At 45.3% G+C, this 21,385-nt stretch overlaps 1 protein-coding gene across 1 annotated transcript in view; it reads left to right on the top strand.

Moving 5' to 3' along the window:
* The window catches only part of rsrc1 (arginine/serine-rich coiled-coil 1), a 662,008-nt gene that overhangs the window by 543,799 nt on the left and 96,824 nt on the right, over positions 1-21,385 (top strand). The window contains exon 9 of the mRNA XM_072474499.1: positions 6,507-6,575. Coding sequence (XP_072330600.1) covers positions 6,507-6,575 — 69 coding nt within the window. The remainder of the gene's footprint in view (positions 1-6,506; positions 6,576-21,385) is intronic.

Genomic DNA, 21,385 nt, shown 5'->3' with positions numbered 1-21,385 from the left:
AACTGACCCAGTCGGTTGGTTCCGTGACTTTGGAAATCACTCCTTGGTTCTGGAGGTCCTGCAGCTGCTGCTTGAGGCGGTCCTTAAGGGGTGCTGGGACCCTGCGAGGTGCGTGCACCACAGGTGTGGCATTCTGTTTTAATAAGATCTTGTAGATGTATGGGAGCGTGCCCATGCCCTCGAAGACATCGTGGTGCTGGTTGATAATGGTGTCGAGTTGCGCCCTGAAGTTGGTGTCCTGAAAGGCAGACGTGTCATCAGGAGAGAGAGTGAACTCTCTGAATTAGGTTGAACAGCTTGCATGCCTGCGCGCCAAGCAGGGAGGCTTTCGAGGAGACCACGATTACAAAGGGAAGGATGGCTTTGCGTGACCTGTGCATCACTTCAAGTTGGCACGAGCCGCTGGCATCAATGGCATTGCCATTGTAATCTAATAGCTGGCAGGCTGATGAAAGGATGGCTGGTTTGACACAAAGGCTTTGGAGGTCAGACCACGCAATGAGATTGGCGGAGGCACCAGTGTCCAAGCGGAATCGTATTTGGGACCGGTTGACCGTGAGGGTGGCACACCACTCATCGTTTAATCAATGCTGTATACCGATAGAGGCTGGAGTCTTTGCTTCGGGGACATCCTGTTTTTTGTAACGATACTGACTCGAAAAGGCGCCTTCGTGTCCTCGGTGTCAATGTTGGATAGTAGGTTCGCATCGGACTCGGTGACCGTGGGTTGAATGGCCCGGACATTCCTGCGAGACTGGCTGAAGCGATATGAGTTGGCAGGCTGAGCTGCTCTGCATAAGGCAGCATAGTGTCCAAGTTTGCCACATCTTAGGCACTGTCGGGATTTGGCAGGGCATTTCCGCTTTAAATAGGCGGAGCCATAGTTGCCGCACGTCGGAGCATCAGTACGTTCCCAGCGCCACCGTGCATGCGTGGTGCAATCGTACGTGGTGCGCATTACGTTTGTCGACGTCGACGTCCCCTCGTTTAGTGCGCACAAGCGCGGGAGTCCACGAAAAGCGCATGAAATGGCCGCCGTCATCCAGGCTGAGGCCCTGGAGTTGGTCGATTGCTTGGACCCGTTCTGCCTTGTGGGGACCTTGCTGCGCCGTTTCAGCCGCTTGGATGTGGGAATAACGACTCGTGGCGTTTTCGTGTAGCACGCAGGTCTTGATGGCGGTCGCTAGGGTGAGCTGCTTTACCTTGAGCTGCTGGCGTAGGGGGTCCGACTGAACACCGTAAACGATCTGGTCACGTATCATGGAGTTCCCGGAGGTGGGCCCGTAATTACAGGACTGCGCAAGGATGCGGAGGTGGGTGAGAAAGGACTGGAAAGGTTCATCCTTACCCTGCAAATGCTGTTGGAATACATAGCGCTCAAAACTTTCATTCACCTCTATGCTGCAATGAGTGTCAAACTTGAGAAGGACAGTCTTGAACTTTGTTTTATCTTCATCATCCGCAAAGGTGAGAGAATTGAAAATGTGGATGGCATGGTCCCCGGCCGTGGATAGGAAGAGAGCGATCTTCCTGGTGTCCGAGGCATCCTCCCGGTCTGTGGCTTCAAGGTAGAGCTGGAAGCGTTGTTTGAATATCTTCCAGTTGGCCCCCAGGTTACCGGTGATGCGGAGCGGCGGCCGTGGGCAGACGCTGTCCATTTTGCAGGATGACGGTATGCTGGTGGAAGGCAGATCACTTGCAGGTAGGTCTAAGAAGTTCTAACATCCCTCAACGCCTGGTATCATGATGTGTTGGGTGCTCTGGATCCGTGGAACACATACAGGCCACCAACACTTAAAATAGTGCAACACTATTTTATTTTGTCAAAAACTGTTGAACATACTTTTACTGTGGGTTAACAAGATATTAGATTGAACTAAAGACCTATGCCTTGTCCTAACCAGTCTATGCACTCAGCAAGTGGTGAAGATCTGTGCTGCAGGCTGTGAGCTCTGTCCTACAAGGAGGTTGCAGCTCGAATGAGCGGGAACTCTGATGCCCCCTATCTTTATAGTGCGTGTGCTCTAACTGGTGTTGTGTGTGTTGATTGGTCCCGCTGTGTGTCCATCAGTGTGTGTGTATCTGCACCATGATATACTGGTGTATATTATGACAGTCCCAGGCGACACTGGCTGCCCTGTGGCTCACCCTCCGGGACCTCTGGGGAACAGGACATCCCTCCTGGCCTCCACCGCATCTAGGAGCTTCCCCAGGTCCTCATCTCCAAACCGAGGATGGCTGTCTCGGCACCATGGCTGTGAGCTGAGTGGGGTTGGTTGTGCAAGTGTTGTTTGAGTGCTGCTCGACCTTGTTAGCAGGAGGCTGATGGGCGAGGTCCCGGTAAAATAGCTGGCGAGCCTTAATTTGTGAAATGAAGCCTGTGGGGCCTTGTTAAATGGACGAATTAACATTGAATAGCGTTGCCTGTCTCGCAGTTCCCTCTCGCTACCACACTTGGAATTCTTTCCGGAGAATTGCGCCCTTGGCCTCCAACATCACTCTTACGCGCTTGCTCTCTCTCTCTCTCCTGTCTCCTCTTTTTCTCCCCCTCTCTCCCTCACCCCCTCTCTCCCTCACCCTCTCTCCCTCTCCCCCTCCCTCTCTCTCGCCCTCACCCTTGGCCCCTCACTCTCTCTCTCTCTCTCTCTCTCTCTCTCTCTCCCGCCCCCCTGTGTTTAAATGAATACAGTGTTATATATGTTATGTCAATATAATGTGCATCATTAGGTCATGTCAAACTATGTGGGACTTTGTCTGGTCCCATCTGCTGGCTGCCATCATCAAAATGAATAACTTAAGCAAATTTAGTCTCTGATAACTGGGTTCCACTGACGGGCTGTGTTGTCAATAATTTTAACCATTTGTGCACTGAATTTAAATTAACGGCAATAAATAAGCTGAAAATAGCCCCCAGGCTCAAAACAAATAGCCCTCATTCTTGCCTTTGATTCATCTATTCCAATGCACTCCTGACTCGTCTCCCACGTTCTACTCTCTGTAAACCTGAAGTCATCCAAAACTCAGCTGCCTTTGTCTGAACTCGCAGCGCGTTCTGGTCACCTACCGCTGACTGACATTGGCTTCCAGTAAAGCAATGTTTGAAGTTTAAAATTCACATCCTTGCTTTCAAACGCCTCCATGGCCTTGCCCCTCCACATCTCTGTAATCACCTCCAGCCCTCTTGTGCATTCCCAATTGAAATTGTCCCACCATTGGTTGACACACTATCAATTGCCAAAACCCTGAGCTCTGGAATACACTTCCACACTTCTCCGCCTCGCTGTCTTGCTTTTCTCCTTTAAGGCACTCGTTCGGCCCTACTTCTTTGACCAAACTTGTAGAAAAATTCTTTCAGTCAATCAATGAAAAGAAGCATCGAAGAAATTCAAGACATTAACAAAAGAGTTGTGGGAATAGCTGATGTGAGGAACAGGCATATCCAATGAAAGTTGAAAAATTGCACATCATATCAGAAATTAAAACATCAGATGATGAAAAATATGCATGCTACATTTTTACTTTGAAGCACTTGATCAAACACCTCTTATGGAAAGATGATGCACCTTTAAATGCTGCATGAGAAGGATCCCTTGAATACAATGTTTTGGATAGAAAGAAAATCAGGCCTAACTGATTTTAGGATAAGGTTCATAGACATTGTAAATATTTTACTGATTCAGAAGGTGTTTAATTATAAATCTGAAACCTGTCTCTTCCACAAAGTGGGAGTGTCCGTTCTGTGCACTTATTCCAGGTGGATCCTTCTTGTATAAATCACTGCAAAAAATGCACAATGTTTGTATCTGATTCAATAAGCACTTAACAAGCCTGAAATTCTGAAAATATGTAGAGAAAGAGGCAAGTAAATAGATCTTCCATGGAACATATTGGTTGCTGGCCACTGAAACGATGGAAATATTTAGGGAGTGTAATTGGCAAAAGTTATCACAGGGAATGCAAAGTTAAACATTCAGAAATTTAGTTTCAGTTGCTTTGAGGGACCGAAAGCAACATCTTTTCTCAGGAGAGGATGTCTGGAGTCCCTGGCAAAATTATTGTTTCTGATTTTTGGAGGAAAAATACCAGGTGGACTTTGTTCATTTTGTGTATCTTATGTTCAAATTGCTTAAGCAAGAACCATCCAATATTTAACAACTGGCTTGTTAATTCAATTGGGACATTTAATTACATAAATGCTGCAAAACACATTCAGTTTAGTTACCTTGCTCTGAGTAATTGTGCTGTTCCATTGTAAATATATTGGTCCATTAACGCTTGATTTAAACTGAGAATTCTGTCTCCTCGGTATTTACACACAATCCTCCAGTGAACAAGGGCAGGTGACAGGTATTATCCCATTTCAATGCCTGGTTTAACCATGATGTGGAGATGCCGGTGTTGGACTGGGGTGAGCACAGTAAGAAGTCTTACAACACCAGGTTAAAGTCCAACAGGTTTGTTTCGATGTCACTAGCTTTCGGAGCACTGCTCCTTCCTCAGGTGAATGAAGAGGTATATATAGACAGATTCAAAGATGCCAGACAATGCTTGGAATGCGAGCATTAGCAGGTGATTAAATCTTTACAGATCCAGAGATGGGGTAACCCCAGGTTAAAGAGGTGTGAATTGTGTCAAGCCAGGACTGTTGGTAGGATTTTGCAGGCCAGATGGTGGGGGATGAATGTAATGCGACATGAACCCCAGGTCCCGGTTGAGGCCGCACTCGTGTGCGGAACTTGGCTATAAGCTTCTGCTCGGCAATTCTGTGTTGTCGCTCGTCCTGTAGGACGCCTTGGAGAACGCTTACCCGGAGATCAGAGGCTGAATGCCCTTGACTGCTGAAGTGTTCCCCGACTGGAAGGGAACACTTCAGCAGTCAAGCTCCTCAGAAGACAAACATGGGACACAACCGACAGAATACCCTTCGTCGTCCAGTACTTTCCCGGCGCGGAGAAACTACAACATCTTCTTCACAGCCTTCAACACGTCATCGATGAAGATGAACATCTTGCCAAGGTCATCCCCACACCCCCACTACTTGCATTCAAACAACCGCGCAACCTCAAACAAACCATTGTTTGCAGCAAACTACCCAGCCTTCAGAACAGTGACCACGACACCACACAACCCTGCCATGGCAATCTCTGCAAGATGTGCCAGATCATCGACATGGATACCACCATTACATGTGAGAACACCACCCACCAGGTATGCGGTACGTACTTGTGCGACTCGGCCAACGTGTCTACCTCATACGCTGCAGGAAAGGATGTCCCGAAGCGTGGTACATTGGCGAGACCATGCAGACGCTGCGACAACGAATGAACGGACATCGCGCGACAATCACCAGGCAGGAATGTTCCCTTCCAGTCGGGGAACACTTCAGCGGTCAAGGGCATTCAGCCTCTGATCTCCGGGTAAGTGTTCTCCAAGGCGGCCTACAGGACGCGCGACAACGCAGAATCGCCGAGCAGAAGCTTATAGCCAAGTTCCGCACATGAGTGCGGCCTCACCCGGGACCTGGGATTCATGTCGCATTACATTCATCCCCCACCATCTGGCCTGCAAAATCCTACCAACAGTCCTGGCTTGACACAATTCACACCTCTTTAACCTGGGGTTACCCCAGCTCTGGATCTGTAAAGATTTAATCACCTGCTAATGCTCGCATTCCAAGCATTGTCTGGCATCTTTGAATCTGTCTATATAAATGTTTCTGGAACATACCTCTTCATTCACCTGAGGAAGGAGCAGCGCTCCGAAAGCTAGTGACATCGAAACAAACCTGTTGGACTGTAACCTGGTTTAAACATAACAGGAGACCAGAAAACATTCATATTATTTACCTGAACCGGATTCTCATCTATTTGTATTGGGAACAGTTTATAGTGGCATAATACTACATTTTGACATTCAAATAAATTAATTTGCATAATTTACAATTCAGGTTCAGATTGTGAACAGTGTAAGTTTGGAAGAATCCATTGTTACAGCTTTGGTGTGAATGTGGCAAGAGAATTGGATATTATATGCTTGAAAACAATTAAAATTGTTCAGGAGGTGTAGGGTTATTCTTTCAGCCAATAATTGTGATCTGTACTTAGAAACTGGGGAAAATAGTGAAATGGTCAAAAGTAATCATTTAAATATTTTGTTAAAAAGTAAAATGGTCCCGTCCCTGGGCGGCGCGGTGGTGCAGTGGTTGCCGCTGCTGCTTCATGGCGCCGAGGTCCCGGGTTCGATCCCAGCCCCGGGTCGCTGTCCATGTGGAGTTTGCGCGTTCTCCCCGTGTTTGCATGGGTCTCACCCCCACACCCCAAGGATGTGCAGGGTAGGTGGATTGGCCATGCTTAGTTGCCCCTTAATTGGAAAAAAAAGGAATTGGATACTCTACATTTTTTTAAAAAGTTAAATGGTTACAGTATTTTACAACTTAATTTTTATAGGGTTTGAGGATTAACAACATTTTGAGACTTTTTCAATAATTAATATTTTTTAATTTTCAGCAAAAGCAGATGAAGTATTAAAGGCTAAGGAAAGGAAAGAGGAGGACGACAAAAAGAAGAGTGAGCAAGGTAACAGAAGTACATTTTTGCAAAATAATGCTTAAAGTTTTGCAGTTAACATGGAATACTATTTTCTGGTTTGTCAAAACCACTGTCAGTTTTGAAATGAATTGTTGAAAATAGATGACTGCTCATTTACTCTAATTTGCTGATTTAAAGGCCTGTGATTGGTAAAAGCTGAATATTTCTCCAGTTTGTTTTTTGGTGTTTTTTTGTATCATTATGGGAACATCATTTATTTTTAAAATAACTCCAGGATGCATTGTTGAATTGCAATTGACTAAATTTGCAAGTGTTATGTTTGCAACACCCATTTGGCTCAGTTATGTATTTTCTTGGGGAAAAACAAATAATTATTTTATAAGAAAGAATATATCTGTGAAATGTTTTGGACATTAACTTGGTTTCTCACAAGCTGTCTATTTTGAAACCACTTCTCCACTAACCAGTATTAAGAGCACAGCTGAAGTTAAATGCTGGGGTATTCCAATTCCCATAAGGTAAACTTGGAATGCCTGCTTTCAATTGTATTTTGCAATTTGGTATAATGTGAGGGAAGATGTGAAGACAAGTGAAGGATGTCCCAGATATTTCTGTGACAACTTTAAACAAAATAAATATTTGTTAAACAGTAAAACACACAAGAAAGTCAACTGAAAATAAACTTACATAAACTACATTAATGGCTATACACAGTATCTTTAAAATTATTGATTTCTAAACCCCTCTATTTTCCTAATACCAAAGTTAAACCTCCCTAAACAACATCCCATAGATTTTAAAGTTATAAGCAAAATCTAGCAATAGTTCTCACACCAGGCCTTTCTATCTTTTGGGATTGCTTCTGATGTAGGACAGATACAACAGGCTTCTCAAACATGCTTTTTCCAGGCAGTTTGTTGGAAGTTGACACAACATCCAACTGAAGGTGCGGTTTCAAAACAGCTCCCTGCCTCTGATACACTGTTTTTCCTTCTGATCTACCCTTATCTGAACTAATCTTCTCAGAAGTCAGTCTTTTTTTTTTAATAAACATTTTATTGAGGTATTTTTTGGTATTATAACAACAACACATTAAACAATGTACATGAAACTATAAACATAGTGCAAAAGCCGTCTCCCTCCTTTACAGGTCCCACCTATTAGCCCCGTACCCCTTCTGCTGGCGATTAATTTTCCACGAAGATGTCGACGAACGGTTGCCACCTCCAGGCAAACCCTAACAGTGACCCTCTCAAGGCGAACTTGATTTTCTTCCAAACAGAGAAAGCTAGCCATGTCCGATAGCCAGGTCCCGACTTCGGGAGCTTTGAGTCCCTCCAAGCTAATAATATCTGTCTCCGGGCTACCAGGGAAGCAAAGGCCAGAAGGTCGGCCTCTTTCTGCTCCTGGATTCCCGGGTCTTCCGACACCACAAAAACCGCCACCTCTGGACTCAGCGCCACCCTTGTTTTTAACACCGTGGACATGACACCTGCAAACCCCTGCCAAAATCCCCTAATGCCCGGAACATGTGGACAAGGTTCGCTGGTCCTCCCTCACATTTTGTACACCTGTCTTCCACCCCAAAGAATCTGCTCATCCGGGCCACTGTCATGTGAACCCGGTGAACGACCTTAAATTTATCAGGCTGAGCCTAGCACATGTTGCGGATGCGTTGACTCTACTCAACTCGTCTGCCCATATTCCATCCTCTTTCTCTCCTTCCAGCTCCTCCTCCCACTTGCGCTTCAGCTCCTCGGTCTGCGTCTCCTCTGACCCCATAAGTTCCTTGAAAATGTCCGAGACGCTCCCTTCTCCTACCCACCCTCTGGAAACTACCCTGTCCTGAATCCCCCTTAGCAGTAGGAGCAGAAAGGTTGACACCTGTTTACGTAGGAAGTTCCGCACCTGCAGATACCTGAATGTGTTTCCCCTCGCCAGCCCAAACTTCTCCTCCAACACCCTCATACTCGAAAGCTCCCCTCTATAAACATATCCCCCATCCTCTCAATCCCTGCTCTCCGCCATATCCGGAACCCCCCATCCATACTTCTCGAGGCAAACTGGGAAATTGTAGAAAGGCAAGTTGGCTGGGTAGGTGGAACTAGGGTTTTGATATGTTCATTAGCTTAGCAACACTGTAAATAAATGTTTACCAAGGCAAGTAGGTATCAATAGAGAATAGAGTGTCAAAAACTAAAGTAAAGATGGTGAAAGTTTGGGGCAGCACAATGGCGCAGTGTTTTGCACTGTTGCCTCACGGCGCCGAGGACTCGGGTTCAACCCCCCAGCCCCGAGCCACTGTCCGTGTGGAGTTTGCATATTCTCCCCATTCGGGTTCAACCCCCCCCCCCCCCCCCCCCCCCAGACCAGCCCCTTGAGGCTCTTGGAGCAATTGCCAATGGCTCTATAGCAAGCGCGAACAACAGTGGGGAGAGGGGGCACCCCTGTCTCGGCCCCCGGTGCAGTCTAAAATAGTCCGATGTTGTCCTATTCGTCCGTACGCTTGCCACAGGAGCCTGATACAGCAACCTGACCCAGTCAATAAAGCCCCACCCAAATCCGAACTGTCCCACTACCTCCCACAGATAATCCCATTCTACCTGATCAAAAGCCTTTTCTGCATCCATTGCGATCATTACCTCCACCTCCCTACCTTCTGGGGGCATCATGATCACATTTAACAACCGTCTTACATTGAGCACCAACTGCCTACCTTAACAAACCCCATCTGGTCCTCCCCAATAACGTCTGGAACACAATCCTCAATCCTGGAGGACAACATTTTGGCCAGCAGTTTGGTGTCCACATTCTCAGAAGTCAGTCTTAATTATCTGTATTACATGAGTTCACCTTTTAGAATGCAAGTGTGAAATTCACCCCATTTTCTCTTTTGAACTTTTACCATCTTTTTTTAGATAAGTTTTAGAGTACCCAATTATTTTTTTCCAATTATGGGGCAATTTAGCGTGGCCAATCCATCTACCCTGCACATCTTTTTGGGTTGTCGTGGCGGGATCCACGCCGAATGGGGAGAATATGCAAACTCCACACGGACAGTGGCTCGGGGCTGGGGGGTTGAACCCGAGTCCTCGGCGCCGTGAGGCAACAGTGCAAAACACTGCGCCATTGTGCTGCCCCAAACTTTCACCATCTTTACTTTAGTTTTTGACACTCTATTCTCTATTGATACCTACTTGCCTTGGTAAACATTTATTTACAGTGTTGCTAAGCTAATGAACATATCAAAACCCTAGTTCCACCTACCCAGCCAACTTGCCTTTCTACAATTTCCATTTTAAAATAGTTTCTTCTTCTTGAACTATAAACCACCAGAACACATTGCCAATTATCAGGTGCCTTATTTTTCATTTTATCACTATTTCCTGACATCTGAATCACAGCATGTTACTGTAGTCTGTCTTTCTGTTGTAAACCATACATATTGAAAGAAACAATATTTCTGAACTAAATCAAATATCATCTTTGCAGATTGAAAGGATTTTTCTAGGAAAGAAAAATAATGAAGTAAATGGAATTACTTAACATCCTTAGAATGTTTTGTTTGTTGAGATTTGAGAAGACAGATTGAAATATTCCTTTGAATAAAATGCAGGGTTTATTCTCCTTCAGTTACCGTTCACATAAAACATAGAACATTACAATGTTGGCAAGTCTACTACTGTTACATGCAGGGCATTCCATAATAGCATAGAAATTCGGAGCAGGAGAAGAGTATACGGCTCATCAAGCCTGCTCTGCCATTCAGTATGATTGTGCTTGTTCTTTGGTTTCAACTCCACTTTCCCACCTATTCCCGATATCCCTTGATCCCCTGAGAGACCAAATTTCTATTGACCTAAACATATTCAATGGTGGAACATGTGAAACCCACTGGGGTTAAAAATTCCAAATATTCACAACCCTTTCAGTGAAGACGTATCACCTCACCTCAGTGCAGACACAGAATTTGGCTGCTTAATCCCTTTCATCTACTGAGGTAGTATGGGCTGAGGTTAGAAACAGGAAAGGAGAAGTCACCCTGTTAGGGGTTTTCTATAGGCCTCCGAAAAGTTCCAGAGATGTAGAGGAAAGGATTGTAAAGATGATTCTGGATAGGAGCGAAAGCAACAGGGTAGTTGTTATGGGGGACTTTAACTTTCCAAATATTGACTGGAAACGCTATAGTTCGAGTACTTTAGATGGGTCCGTTTTTGTCCAATGTGTGCAGGAGGGTTTCCTGACACAGTATGCAGATAGGCCAACGAGAGGAGAGGCCACATTGGATTTGGTACTGGGTAATGAACCAGGACAGGTGTTAGATTTGGAGGTAGGTGAGCACTTTGGTGATAGTGACCACAATTCGATTACGTTTACTTTAGTGATGGAAAGGGATAGGTATATACCGCAGGGCAAGAGTTATATCTGGGGAAAGGCAATTATGATGCGATGAGGCAAGACTTAGGATGCATCGGATGGAGAGGAAAACTGCAGGGGATGGGCTCAATGGAAATGTGGAGCTTGTTCAAGGAACAGCTACTGCGTGTACTTGATAAGTATGTACCTGTCAGGCAGGGAGGAAGTGGTCGAGCAAGGGAACCGTGGTTTACTAAAGCAGTCGAAACACTTGTCAAGAGGAAGGAGGAGGCTTATGTAAAGATGAGACATGAAGGTTCAGTTAGGGCGCTCGAGAGTTACAAGTTAGCTAGGAAGGACCTAAAGAGAGAGCTATGAAGAGCCAGGAGGGGACATGAGAAGTCATTGGTAGGTAGGATCAAGGATAACCCTAAAGCTTTCTATAGATATGTCAGGAATAAACAAATGACTAGGGTAAGAGTAGGGCCAGTCAAGGACAGTAGTGGGAAGTTGTGCTTGGAGTCCGAGGAGATAGGAGAGGTGCTAAATGAATATTTTTCGTCAGTATTCACACAGGAAAAAGAGAATGTTGTCAAGGAGAATACTGAGATTCAGGCTACTAGACTAGAAGTGTTTGAGGTTCATAAGTAGGAGGTGTTAGCAATTCTGGAATGTGTGAAAATAGATAAATCCCCTGGGCCAGATGGGATTTATTGTAGAATTCTCTGGGAAGCTAGGGAGGTGATTGCTGAGCCTTTGGCTTTAATCTTTAAGTCATCTTTGTCTACAGGAATAGTGCCAGAAGACTGGAGGATAGCAAATGTTGTCCCCTTGTTCAAGAAGGGGAGTTGAGACTACCCCAGTAACTATAGACCAGTGAGCCTTACTTCTGTTGTGGGCAAAATCTTGGAAAGGTTTATAAGAGATAGGATGTATAATCATCTGGAAAGGAATAATTTGATTAGAGATAGTCAACACGGTTTTGTGAAGGATAGGTTGTGCCTCACAAACCTTATTGAGTTCTTTGAGAAGGTGACCAAACAGGTGGATGAGGGTAAAACAGTTGATGTGGTGTATATGGATTTCAGTAAAGCATTTGATAAGGTTCCCCACAGTAGGCTACTGCAGAAAATACGGAGGCATGGGATTCAGGGAGATTTAGCAGTTTGGATCAGAAATTGGCTAGCTGGAAGAAGACAAAGGGTGGTGGTTGATGGGAAATGTTCAGACTGGAGTCCAGTTACTAGTGGTGTACCACAAGGATCTGTTTTGGGGCCACTGCTATTTGTCATTTTTATAAATGACCTGGAGGAGGGCGTAGAAGGATGGGTGAGTAAATTTGCAGATGACACTAAAGTCGGTGGAGTTGTGGACAGTGTGGAAGGATGTTACAAGTTACCGAGGGACATAGATAAGCTGCAGCGCTGGGCTGAGAGGTGGCAAATGGAGTTTAATGCAGAAAAGAGTGAGGTGATTCATTTTGGAAGGAATAAGAGGAAGACAGAGTACTGGCTAATGGTAAGATTCCTGGCAGTGTGGATGAGCAGAGAGATCTCGGTGTCCATGTACATAGATCCCTGAAAGTTGCCACTCAGGTTGAGTGGGTTGTTAAGAAGACGTAAGGTGTGTTAGCTTTTATTGGTAGAGGGATTGAGTTTCTGAGCCATGACGTCATGTTGCAGCTGTACAAAACCCTGGTGCGGCCGCATTTAGAGTATTGCGTGCAATTCTGGTCGCCGCATTATAGGAAGGATGTGGAAGCATTGGAAAGGGTGCAGACGAGATTTACCAGCATGTTGCCTGGTATGGAGGGAAGATCTTATGAGGAAAGGCTGAGGGACTTGAGGCTGTTTTCGTTCGAGAGAAGAAGGTTAAGAGGTGAATTAATTGAGGCATACAAGATGATCAGAGGATTTGATAGGGTGGACAATGAGAGCCTATTTCCTCAGATGGTGATGTCTCGCACGAGGGGACATAGCTTTAAGTTGAGGGGAGATAGATATAAGACAGATGTTCTTTACTCAAAGAGTAGTAAGGGCGTGGAATGCCCTGCCTGCAACAGTAGAGGACTCGCCAACACTAAGGGCATTCAAATGGTCATTGGATAGACATATGGATGATAAGGGAATCGTGTAGATGGGCTTTAGAGTGGTTTCACAGGTCGGCACAACATTGAGGGCCGAAGGGCCTGTACTGCGCTGTAATGTTCTATGTTCATGTTGCATTAGCTACCTTTCGCAAGTAATGCCTTGAACCTAGACAAGTTAATTTTAATTTTGTGACAGTCTGAGCCCAAATACTACCTCTTTAACTGAACATCAAGGAAATTGTTTGAAATTTAAAGCACCTTTTCAAATTAATCATTGCATCAAAAGAAGAGCTGTTGTTACGGTTTTAATGTCTTTCACAAATCAACATGCAAATGCAGGGTTGCTGAAAAATAGACATGAATATGCTAGTGGTGGGTGAAGAGCACTTCATTCAAAATGTTCTCGCACATATCACACTCCAGGACTCAACGTAAAAATCAAGCCTAACATTCCGATGTTGTACTGAGGGTCTACGGCACTGTTAGAGATGACATCTTTCAAATGAGATGTTAAACTGAAGCCCTGTCTGCCCTCTCAGGTAGACCTAAAAGATGCAAAGGTTCTTTTGAAGAACAGCGGCAGTTTATCCCTGGTGTTTTGGCCAATAATTATCCCTCAATCAACATCATACAAAAAGCATCTGGTTATCGTCACATTGTTTTTTGAGCGACCTTGCTGTGAGCAAATTGGCTACAGCATTTTTCAGCAATGACGACATGTCAAAAGTATTTCATTGTCTGTAAAACACTTTGGACATCTGGTGACCATGAAAGGTGTAGTAAATTTAAATTGTGTTTTATCTTTACTGTGCCAGTGAGAATCGCGTTTCCCGACTCTCGTGGAATTTTACACCTGTGTTGCTGTTTGTGCTCGCAGTGTACGCCGGTGCAAAATCATCTCAATATTTTTTTAACAAAAGAGCTACTGTCCCTTTATGCAAGGCTCCCCAAGGAAGGCAACTAGATCAGGAATACTACCTGCTGCCCTGCACAGATGAAAGCCCAATTTGCACCAGTTAAGATCACCAGTTCCGCTTAGACTTATCTCAAAGTTCAATCGCGTGACACCCGATCATGTAAAACTGGAGCATATAACAACCAATTGCTGGGGTTTGCGAATGTTATTGCACTTAGCAAGGTTGATTCCCTGTAGTTTATAAGGCTTTTGATGGCAGTTTCTTTCGTGATAAACTGGTACTGACATTGGTCTTGTGGTGCTTTCACCAACTCTGGAGACTTCTGCTATTTGACAAAATCAAGACGCCCTGCAGTTCTGCAGTACCTGTGACTCTGCTTTCACAAAACCTCCGCTTACCGAGATCCTTCCTTTGCCCCAAATCTGAATCATTAAACTGGAAACATGTCGCAGTGTGTATTTAAAGCTAGAATTGGAAGTGTAAAAGATGCAAGTTTAAAAATATGACTGTTTTTACTTTGTTGTATTCATTTGAAAATTTCCACCTATTAATGATCAGTTTTTTGCTCCTTTGAAATTACCTTTCATCTTTGTTTCTGTAAGATGTAATATTCATCATACAGCTTGTCAAAATCAATCTCAATGTAAAGACCTTCAGCCAACTTCTGAATATCAGACTATCTCACTTCCTGTAAGAGGACTGACATTTGTTTGAAAACAGATGTCTTGAAATCATACAATTTCTCAAGGAATGTAATATATCTGGACAGTCCCATATTCCTCCTTAAATTTACTCCTCATTGATAAATGTAAGTAGCCAGAAGTGATCATCCTGAGAACTTGTCCTTGTTTGAAATTTGTGGTTTAGAATAAAGACATTCCATGGCAGAGTCTAGCCATCTTTCAAATGAGGTATGAAATGTCTCTGGACATAAAGGATCCCATTGCATTATTGGAAGAAGATCAAGGGAATTCTGCTGTGTTGCAACCAATATTTATCGTTCAGTCACCATTACTAAAATATTTCATAATTTTTCCATTATTGTTTGTGGAATATTGTGTGCAAAATGGTTCCAGTGTTTCCCTACGTTCTCACAGTACCTGCTACAAAAAGTACTTAAATAAAAGCAAAGTACTGTGAATGCTGCAAAACTGAACTAAAAACAGAAAATGTCAGAAAACCTCAGCAGGTCTGGCAGCGTCTATGGAGAGATAAACAGAGTTAATTTTACACATAATGTAGGGTAGGCGGGCACCTACACCACCACCTTCCTGCCCATCCTGAGCTCACCCCAGAATACAGGGACGCGAGTGGGTGCCGGAATCAGCATTCCAACTGCCATATTTAAATTAATACAATCAAGGCTGTGAATAAGGCTTGTTATCAAGCCAATTGACCCTGATAATATACTGCCCAGATCTAAAATATTTGTCTGGCCGGCTTGGAGTGGACAGCCTGATTTTTTTGACTTACATTTTTAATGGTTAGGAAGGAAGAATGGGCTCCTCTTTGGGGCCTGCCTTTTGCAGATTGCGAGGCGGTTCTCCCTAAGATCAAACCCCACCCTCCTTCATACCCACTCCCTCCCTTAAATCCACACCCCGCCCCTATCCCTAACCTACCCAAACCTTCCAGGCCCAAGACCCGGGACCTACCTTTTCTGGGGATCTATGGGTTTTGGTCTTTTTGTTCAGTCTCGGCAGCAGCCATTGATGCCTTTCTAGCTCTCCTTGATGTTCAAAAGCATTATCAGTGAGGGACAGAAATTCCACTCAACTTTATGACTGCGGGGTGAGTCAACGTGGAGCTTATTGGCTCCACACTGATGTTATTTCCCGGGTTTGCACGCCGTTGGCACCCCAGCAGAGGGGAATAGAGAGGAGCTGCTGATTAGCTATTGCAGCGGAAATGTGCATACCTCCGTTGTGGTCACCCTAACTTGAAGGTGTACCTGAGCTAGAGACCCTAGCTGTTCAAGTGAAGACAAGCATCCAGCAGAGGGCAGTAGAGCGGAGATGCTGATTGGCTGTTGCAAGGGAAATTTGCATACCTCCGTTGTGGTCACCCTAACTTCAAGGTGGTTTGTGGAGGAGCTGTTGTCACGTAACACTTAAACCCGAAACACTTCTTCAGTGTTTCCCTCCCCACCCCCTCCTCTAACCCAAAAAAAACAACCGCTGTAAAGATCAAGAGGAAGGCTCGTGGTCAGGTAGAAGTAGAAAGTAGTTGAACCGTGACGCCACACCCTGCAGGTAAGGGATTGTAGTTTTTATTTTATTTTCCCTCCGGTGTTATCGTGCAGGGCGCAGAGGTTGCTGAGTGAGTGCTTGCTGAGAAGGGGAGTGAATAACAGGTAAGCTCTTTCTTTCTTTTTCTTTTTTTTTAATCTAGAGGGGATGGCAGGGAAGGTAGTGCAATGTTCCTCCTGCAGAATGTTTGAGGTGAGGGACGCCGACAGTGTCCCTGCTGATTTCATCTGTGGGAAGTGCACCCATCTCCAGCTCCTCAGAAACCGCGTTAGGGAACTGATCACCAGCTGGAGCTGGATGAACTTCGGATCATTCGGGAGGCAGAGGTGGTCATAGATAGAAGCTTCAGGGATGTAGTTACTCCGAAGAAGAAAGATAGATGGGTGACGGTGAGAGGGGCTGGGAGGAAGCAGTCAGTACAGGGATCCCCTGTGGTCGTTCCCCTTAGTAACAAGTATACCACTTTGGATACTGTTGGGGGGGGGACTTACCAGGGGTAAGCCATGGAGTGCCGGTCTCTGGCACAGAATCTGTCCCTGTTGTTCAGAAGGGAAGGGGGGAGAGGAGTAGAGCATTAATCATTGGAGACTCCATAGTTAGGGGGATAGATAGGAGATTATGTGGGAACGAGAGAGACTCGCGGTTGGTGTGTTGCCTCCCAGGTGCCAGGGTGCGTGATGTCTCGGATCGTGTTTTCGGGATCCTTAAGGGGGAGGGGGAGCCGCCCCAAGTCGTGGTCCACATAGGTACCAACGACATAGGTAGGAAAAGGGATAGGGATGTAAGGCAGGAATTCAGGGAGCTAGGGTGGAAACTTAGATCTAGGACAAACAGAGTTATTATCACTGGGTTGTTACCCGTGCCACGTGATAGCGAGACGAGGAATAGGGAAAGAGAGGAGTTGAACGCGTGGCTACAGGGATGGTGCAGGAGGGAGGGTTTCAGATTTCTGGATAATTGGGGCTCATTCTGGGGTTGGTGGGACCTCTACAAACGGGATGGTCTACACCTGGACCAGAGAGGTACCAATATCCTGGGGGGGAAATTTGCTAATGCTCTTCGGGAGGGTTTAAACTAGTTCAGCAGGGGCTTGGGAACCTGAATTGTAGCTCCAGTATACAGGAGGTTGAGAGTAGTGAGGTCATGAGTAAGGTTTTAAAGTTGCAGGAGTGTACCGGCAGGCAGGAAGGTGGTTTTAAGTGTGTCTTGTTCAATGCCAGGAGCGTCCGGAATAAGGTGGGTGAACTTGCGGCATGGTTTGGTACCTGGGACTTCGATGTTGTGGCCATTTCGGAGACATGGATAGAGCAGGGACAGGAATGGTTGTTGCAGGTGCCGGGGTTTAGATATTTCAGTAAGCTCAGGGAAGGTGGTAAAAGAGGGGGAGGGGTGGCATTGTTAGTCAAGGACAGTATTACGGTGGCAGAAAGGACGTTTGATGAGGACTCGTCGACTGAGGTAGTATAGGCTGAGGTTAGAAACAGGAAAAGAGAGGTCACCCTGTTAGGGGTTTTCTATAGGTCTCCGAAAAGTTCCAGAGATGTAGAGGAAAGGATTGCAAAGATGATTTTGGAAAGGAGCGAAAGCAACAGGGTAGTTGTTATGGGGGACTTTAACTTTCCAAATATTGACCGGAAACGCTATAGTTCGAGGTCCGTTTTTGTCCAATGTGTGCAGGAGGGTTTCCTGACACAGTATGTAGATAGGCCAATGAGAGGCGAGTCCATATTGGATTTGGTACTGGGTAATGAACCAGGACAGGTGTTTGATTTGGAGGTAGGTGAGCACTTTGGTGATAGTGACCACAATTCGATTACGTTTACTTTAGTGATGGAAAGGGATAGGTATATACCACAGGGCAAGAGTTATATCTGGGGGATGGCAATTATGATGCGATGAGGCAAGACTTGGGATGCATCGGATGGAGAGGAAATCTGCAGGGGATGGGCACAATGGAAATGTGGAGCTTGTTCAAGGAACAGCTACTGCGTGTCCTTGATAAGTATGTACCTGTCAGGCAGGGAGGAAGTTGTCGAGCAAGGGAACCGTGGTTTACTAAGGCAGTCGGAACACTTGTCAAGACGAAGAAGGAGGCTTATGTAAAGATGAGACATGAAGGTTCAGTTAGGGCGCTCAAGAGTTACAAGTTAGCTAGGAAGGACCTAAAGAGAGAGCTAAGAAGAGCCAGGAGGGGACATGAGAAGTCTTTGGCAGGTAGGATCAAGGATAACCCTTTCTATAGATTTCTATAGATATGTCAGGAATAAAAGAATGACTAGGGTAAGATTAGGGCCAGTCAAGGACAGTAGTGGGAAGTTATGCTTGGAGTCTGAGGAGATAGGAGAGGTGCTAAATGAATATTTTTCGTCAGTATTCACACAGGAAAAAGACAATGTTGTCGAGGAGAATACTGAGATTCAGGCTACTAGATAGAAGGGCTTGAGGTTCATAAGGAGGAGGTGTTAACAATTCTGGAAAGTGTGAAAATAGATAAGTCCCCTGGGCCAGATGGGATTTATCCTAGGATTCTCTGGGAAGGTAGGGAGGAGATTGCTGAGCCTTTGACTTTGATCTTTAAGTCATCTTTGTCTATAGGAATCGTGCCAGAAGACTGGAGGATAGCAAATGCTGTCCCCTTGTTCAAGAAGGGAAGTAGAGACAACACCGGTAACTATAGACCAGTGAGCCTTACTTCTGTTGTGGGCAAAATCGTGGAAAGGTTTATAAGAGATAGGGTGTATAATCATCTGGAATGGAATAATTTGATTAGAGATAGTCAACACGGTTTTGTGAAGGGTAGGTCATGCCTCACAAACCTTATTGAGTTCTTTGAGAAGGTGACCAAACAGGTGGATGAGGGTAAAGCAGTTGATGTGGTGTATATGGATTTCAGTAAAGCGTTTGCTAAGGCTCTCCACGGTAGGCTACTGCAGAAAATAGGGAAGCATGGGATTCAGGGAGATTTAGCAGTTTGGATCAGAGATTGGCTAGCCGGAAGAAGACAGAGGGTGTTGGTTGATGGGAAGTGTTCAGACTGGAGTCCAGTTACCAGTGGTGTACCACAAGGATCTGTTTTGGGGCCACTGCTGTTTGTCATTTTTATAAATGACCTGGAGGAGGGCGTAGAAGGATGGGTGAGTAAATTTGCAGATGACACTAAAGTCGGTGGAGTTGTGGATAGTGCGGAAGGATGTTACAAGTTACAGAGGGACATAGGTAAGCTGCAGCGCTGGGCTGAGAGGTGGCAAATGGAGTTTAATGCAGAAAAGTGTGAGGTGATTCATTTTGGAAGGAATGACAGGAAGACAGAGTACTGGGCTAATGGTAAGATTCTTGGCAGTGTGGATGAGCAGAGAGATCTCGGTGTCCATGTACATAGATCCCTGAAAGTTGCCACTCAGGTTGAGAGGGTTGTTAAGAAGGCGTAAGGTGTGTTAGCTTTTATTGGTAGAGGGATTGAGTTTCTGAGCCATGACGTCATGTTGCAGCTGTACAAAACCCTTGTGCGGCCGCATTTGGAGCATTGTGTGCAATTCTGGTCGCCGCATTATAGGAAGGATGTGGAAGCATTGGAAAGGGTGCAGAGGAGATTTACCAGAATGTTGCCTGGTATGGAGGGAAGATCTTATGAGGAAAGGCTGAGGGACTTGAGGCTGTTTTCGTTAGAGAGAAGAAGGTTAAGAGGTGACTTTATTGAGGCATTCAAGATGATCAGAGGATTTGATAGGGTGGACAGTGAGAGCCTTTTTCCTCGGATGGTGATGTCTAGCACGAGGGGACATAGCTTTAAATTGAGGGGAGATAGATATAGGACAGATGTCAGAGGTAGGTTCTTTACTCAGAGAGTAGAAAGGGCGTGGAATGCCCTGCCTGCAACAGTAGTGGACTCGCCAACACTAAGGACATTCAAATGGTCATTGGATAGACATATGGACGAAAAGGGAATAGTGTAGATGGGCTTTAGAGTGGTTTCACAGGTCGGCGAAACATCGAGGGCCGAAGGGCCTGTACTGCGCTGTAATGTTCTATGTTCTACTCCTTATTAATCCATCTACTATTTAAATGCAATTTCTTTCTTTCTTAACTCTTTTGAGTGCTTCGTAAAATCTATCAGCAAGTTTTACATGGAATTAATGTAACAAAGAGGAAGTGAGTCCTGAATATCATTGCTGAATATTTCCTGTACAATCGTTACTCATTCTTTGTGACCCTCTAAAATGAAATATGCCTTTGAAGCTGTATCACAGGCAGAAGTGCTAGCCACCTCATTGGCACAAAATGAAAATGTTCCTTAGACTTAAAAATGAATCATGAAATTCTGTCCTTTTATTGAGGCAGGAAACCCAATAACTACTTCCACAATCAGACAGTTCATGTCTAAACTGAGAGCTTTTATTTTTTTCCAAGGGAAGTGAGTATCGCTGAGAAGGCTAGCATTTGTTTCTCATGACTAATTTCACTTGGGAAGGTGGCTGTGAGCCAACTTCTTAAACTGCTGCAGTCCATCTGGTACAGGTACACCTTACAGTGTTATCAGAAAGGATGTGCCGGGATTTTGACCGAGCAACAGTGAAGGAATAGCGATATAGTTCCAAGTCAGGGTTGTGTGTGGCTTGGACGGGCACTTGAAGGTGGTGGTGTTCCCATATGTCTGCCGCCTTTGTCCTTCTCGGTGGTAGAGGTCCTGGGTTTGGGAAGTTCCATAGGAGGAGCCTTGGTATTGGGCTGGTCGAAGTAGTGGAGGGGCTGGAGGCGATGCAATCGAGGAAGGCCTCGGGTCCCAACGGTACTCAGTAATAAACAATAATCAGTAACAAATATGTCAATCCCCATATCAATAACACCGATCCCCTCCTCCCACCAAACCCAAAGCATTCGCCCACATATTCACACAAACGAATGGCAAAAAGGAATCAGGAATCACCCAGGCCACCATTAACATCCACCGCCCCCCTCCCCCCAACCCTCCCACCAACACCCCCGCCCAAACTAATGTTCGATGTTATCCAGTTCTTGAAAGTGCATAATGAATAATGCCCATGAATTGTAGAACCCCTCCATCCTTCGCCTCAGTTCAAACTTAACCTTCTCAAGAGTCAAGAATTCCAACAGATCACCCCGCCACGCCAGGGCACAGGGTGGAGAGGCTGCTCTCCAACCCATCAGGATCAACGAGGCGAAGGCTATGACATCTGTCTCTGCACCCGTTTCCAACCCTGGCTGGTC

This window comes from Scyliorhinus torazame, chromosome 14, assembly GCF_047496885.1.
Source record: "Scyliorhinus torazame isolate Kashiwa2021f chromosome 14, sScyTor2.1, whole genome shotgun sequence".
Classification (NCBI taxonomy): domain Eukaryota; kingdom Metazoa; phylum Chordata; class Chondrichthyes; order Carcharhiniformes; family Scyliorhinidae; genus Scyliorhinus; species Scyliorhinus torazame.
This window is presented reverse-complemented; position numbering and strand designations above follow the sequence as displayed.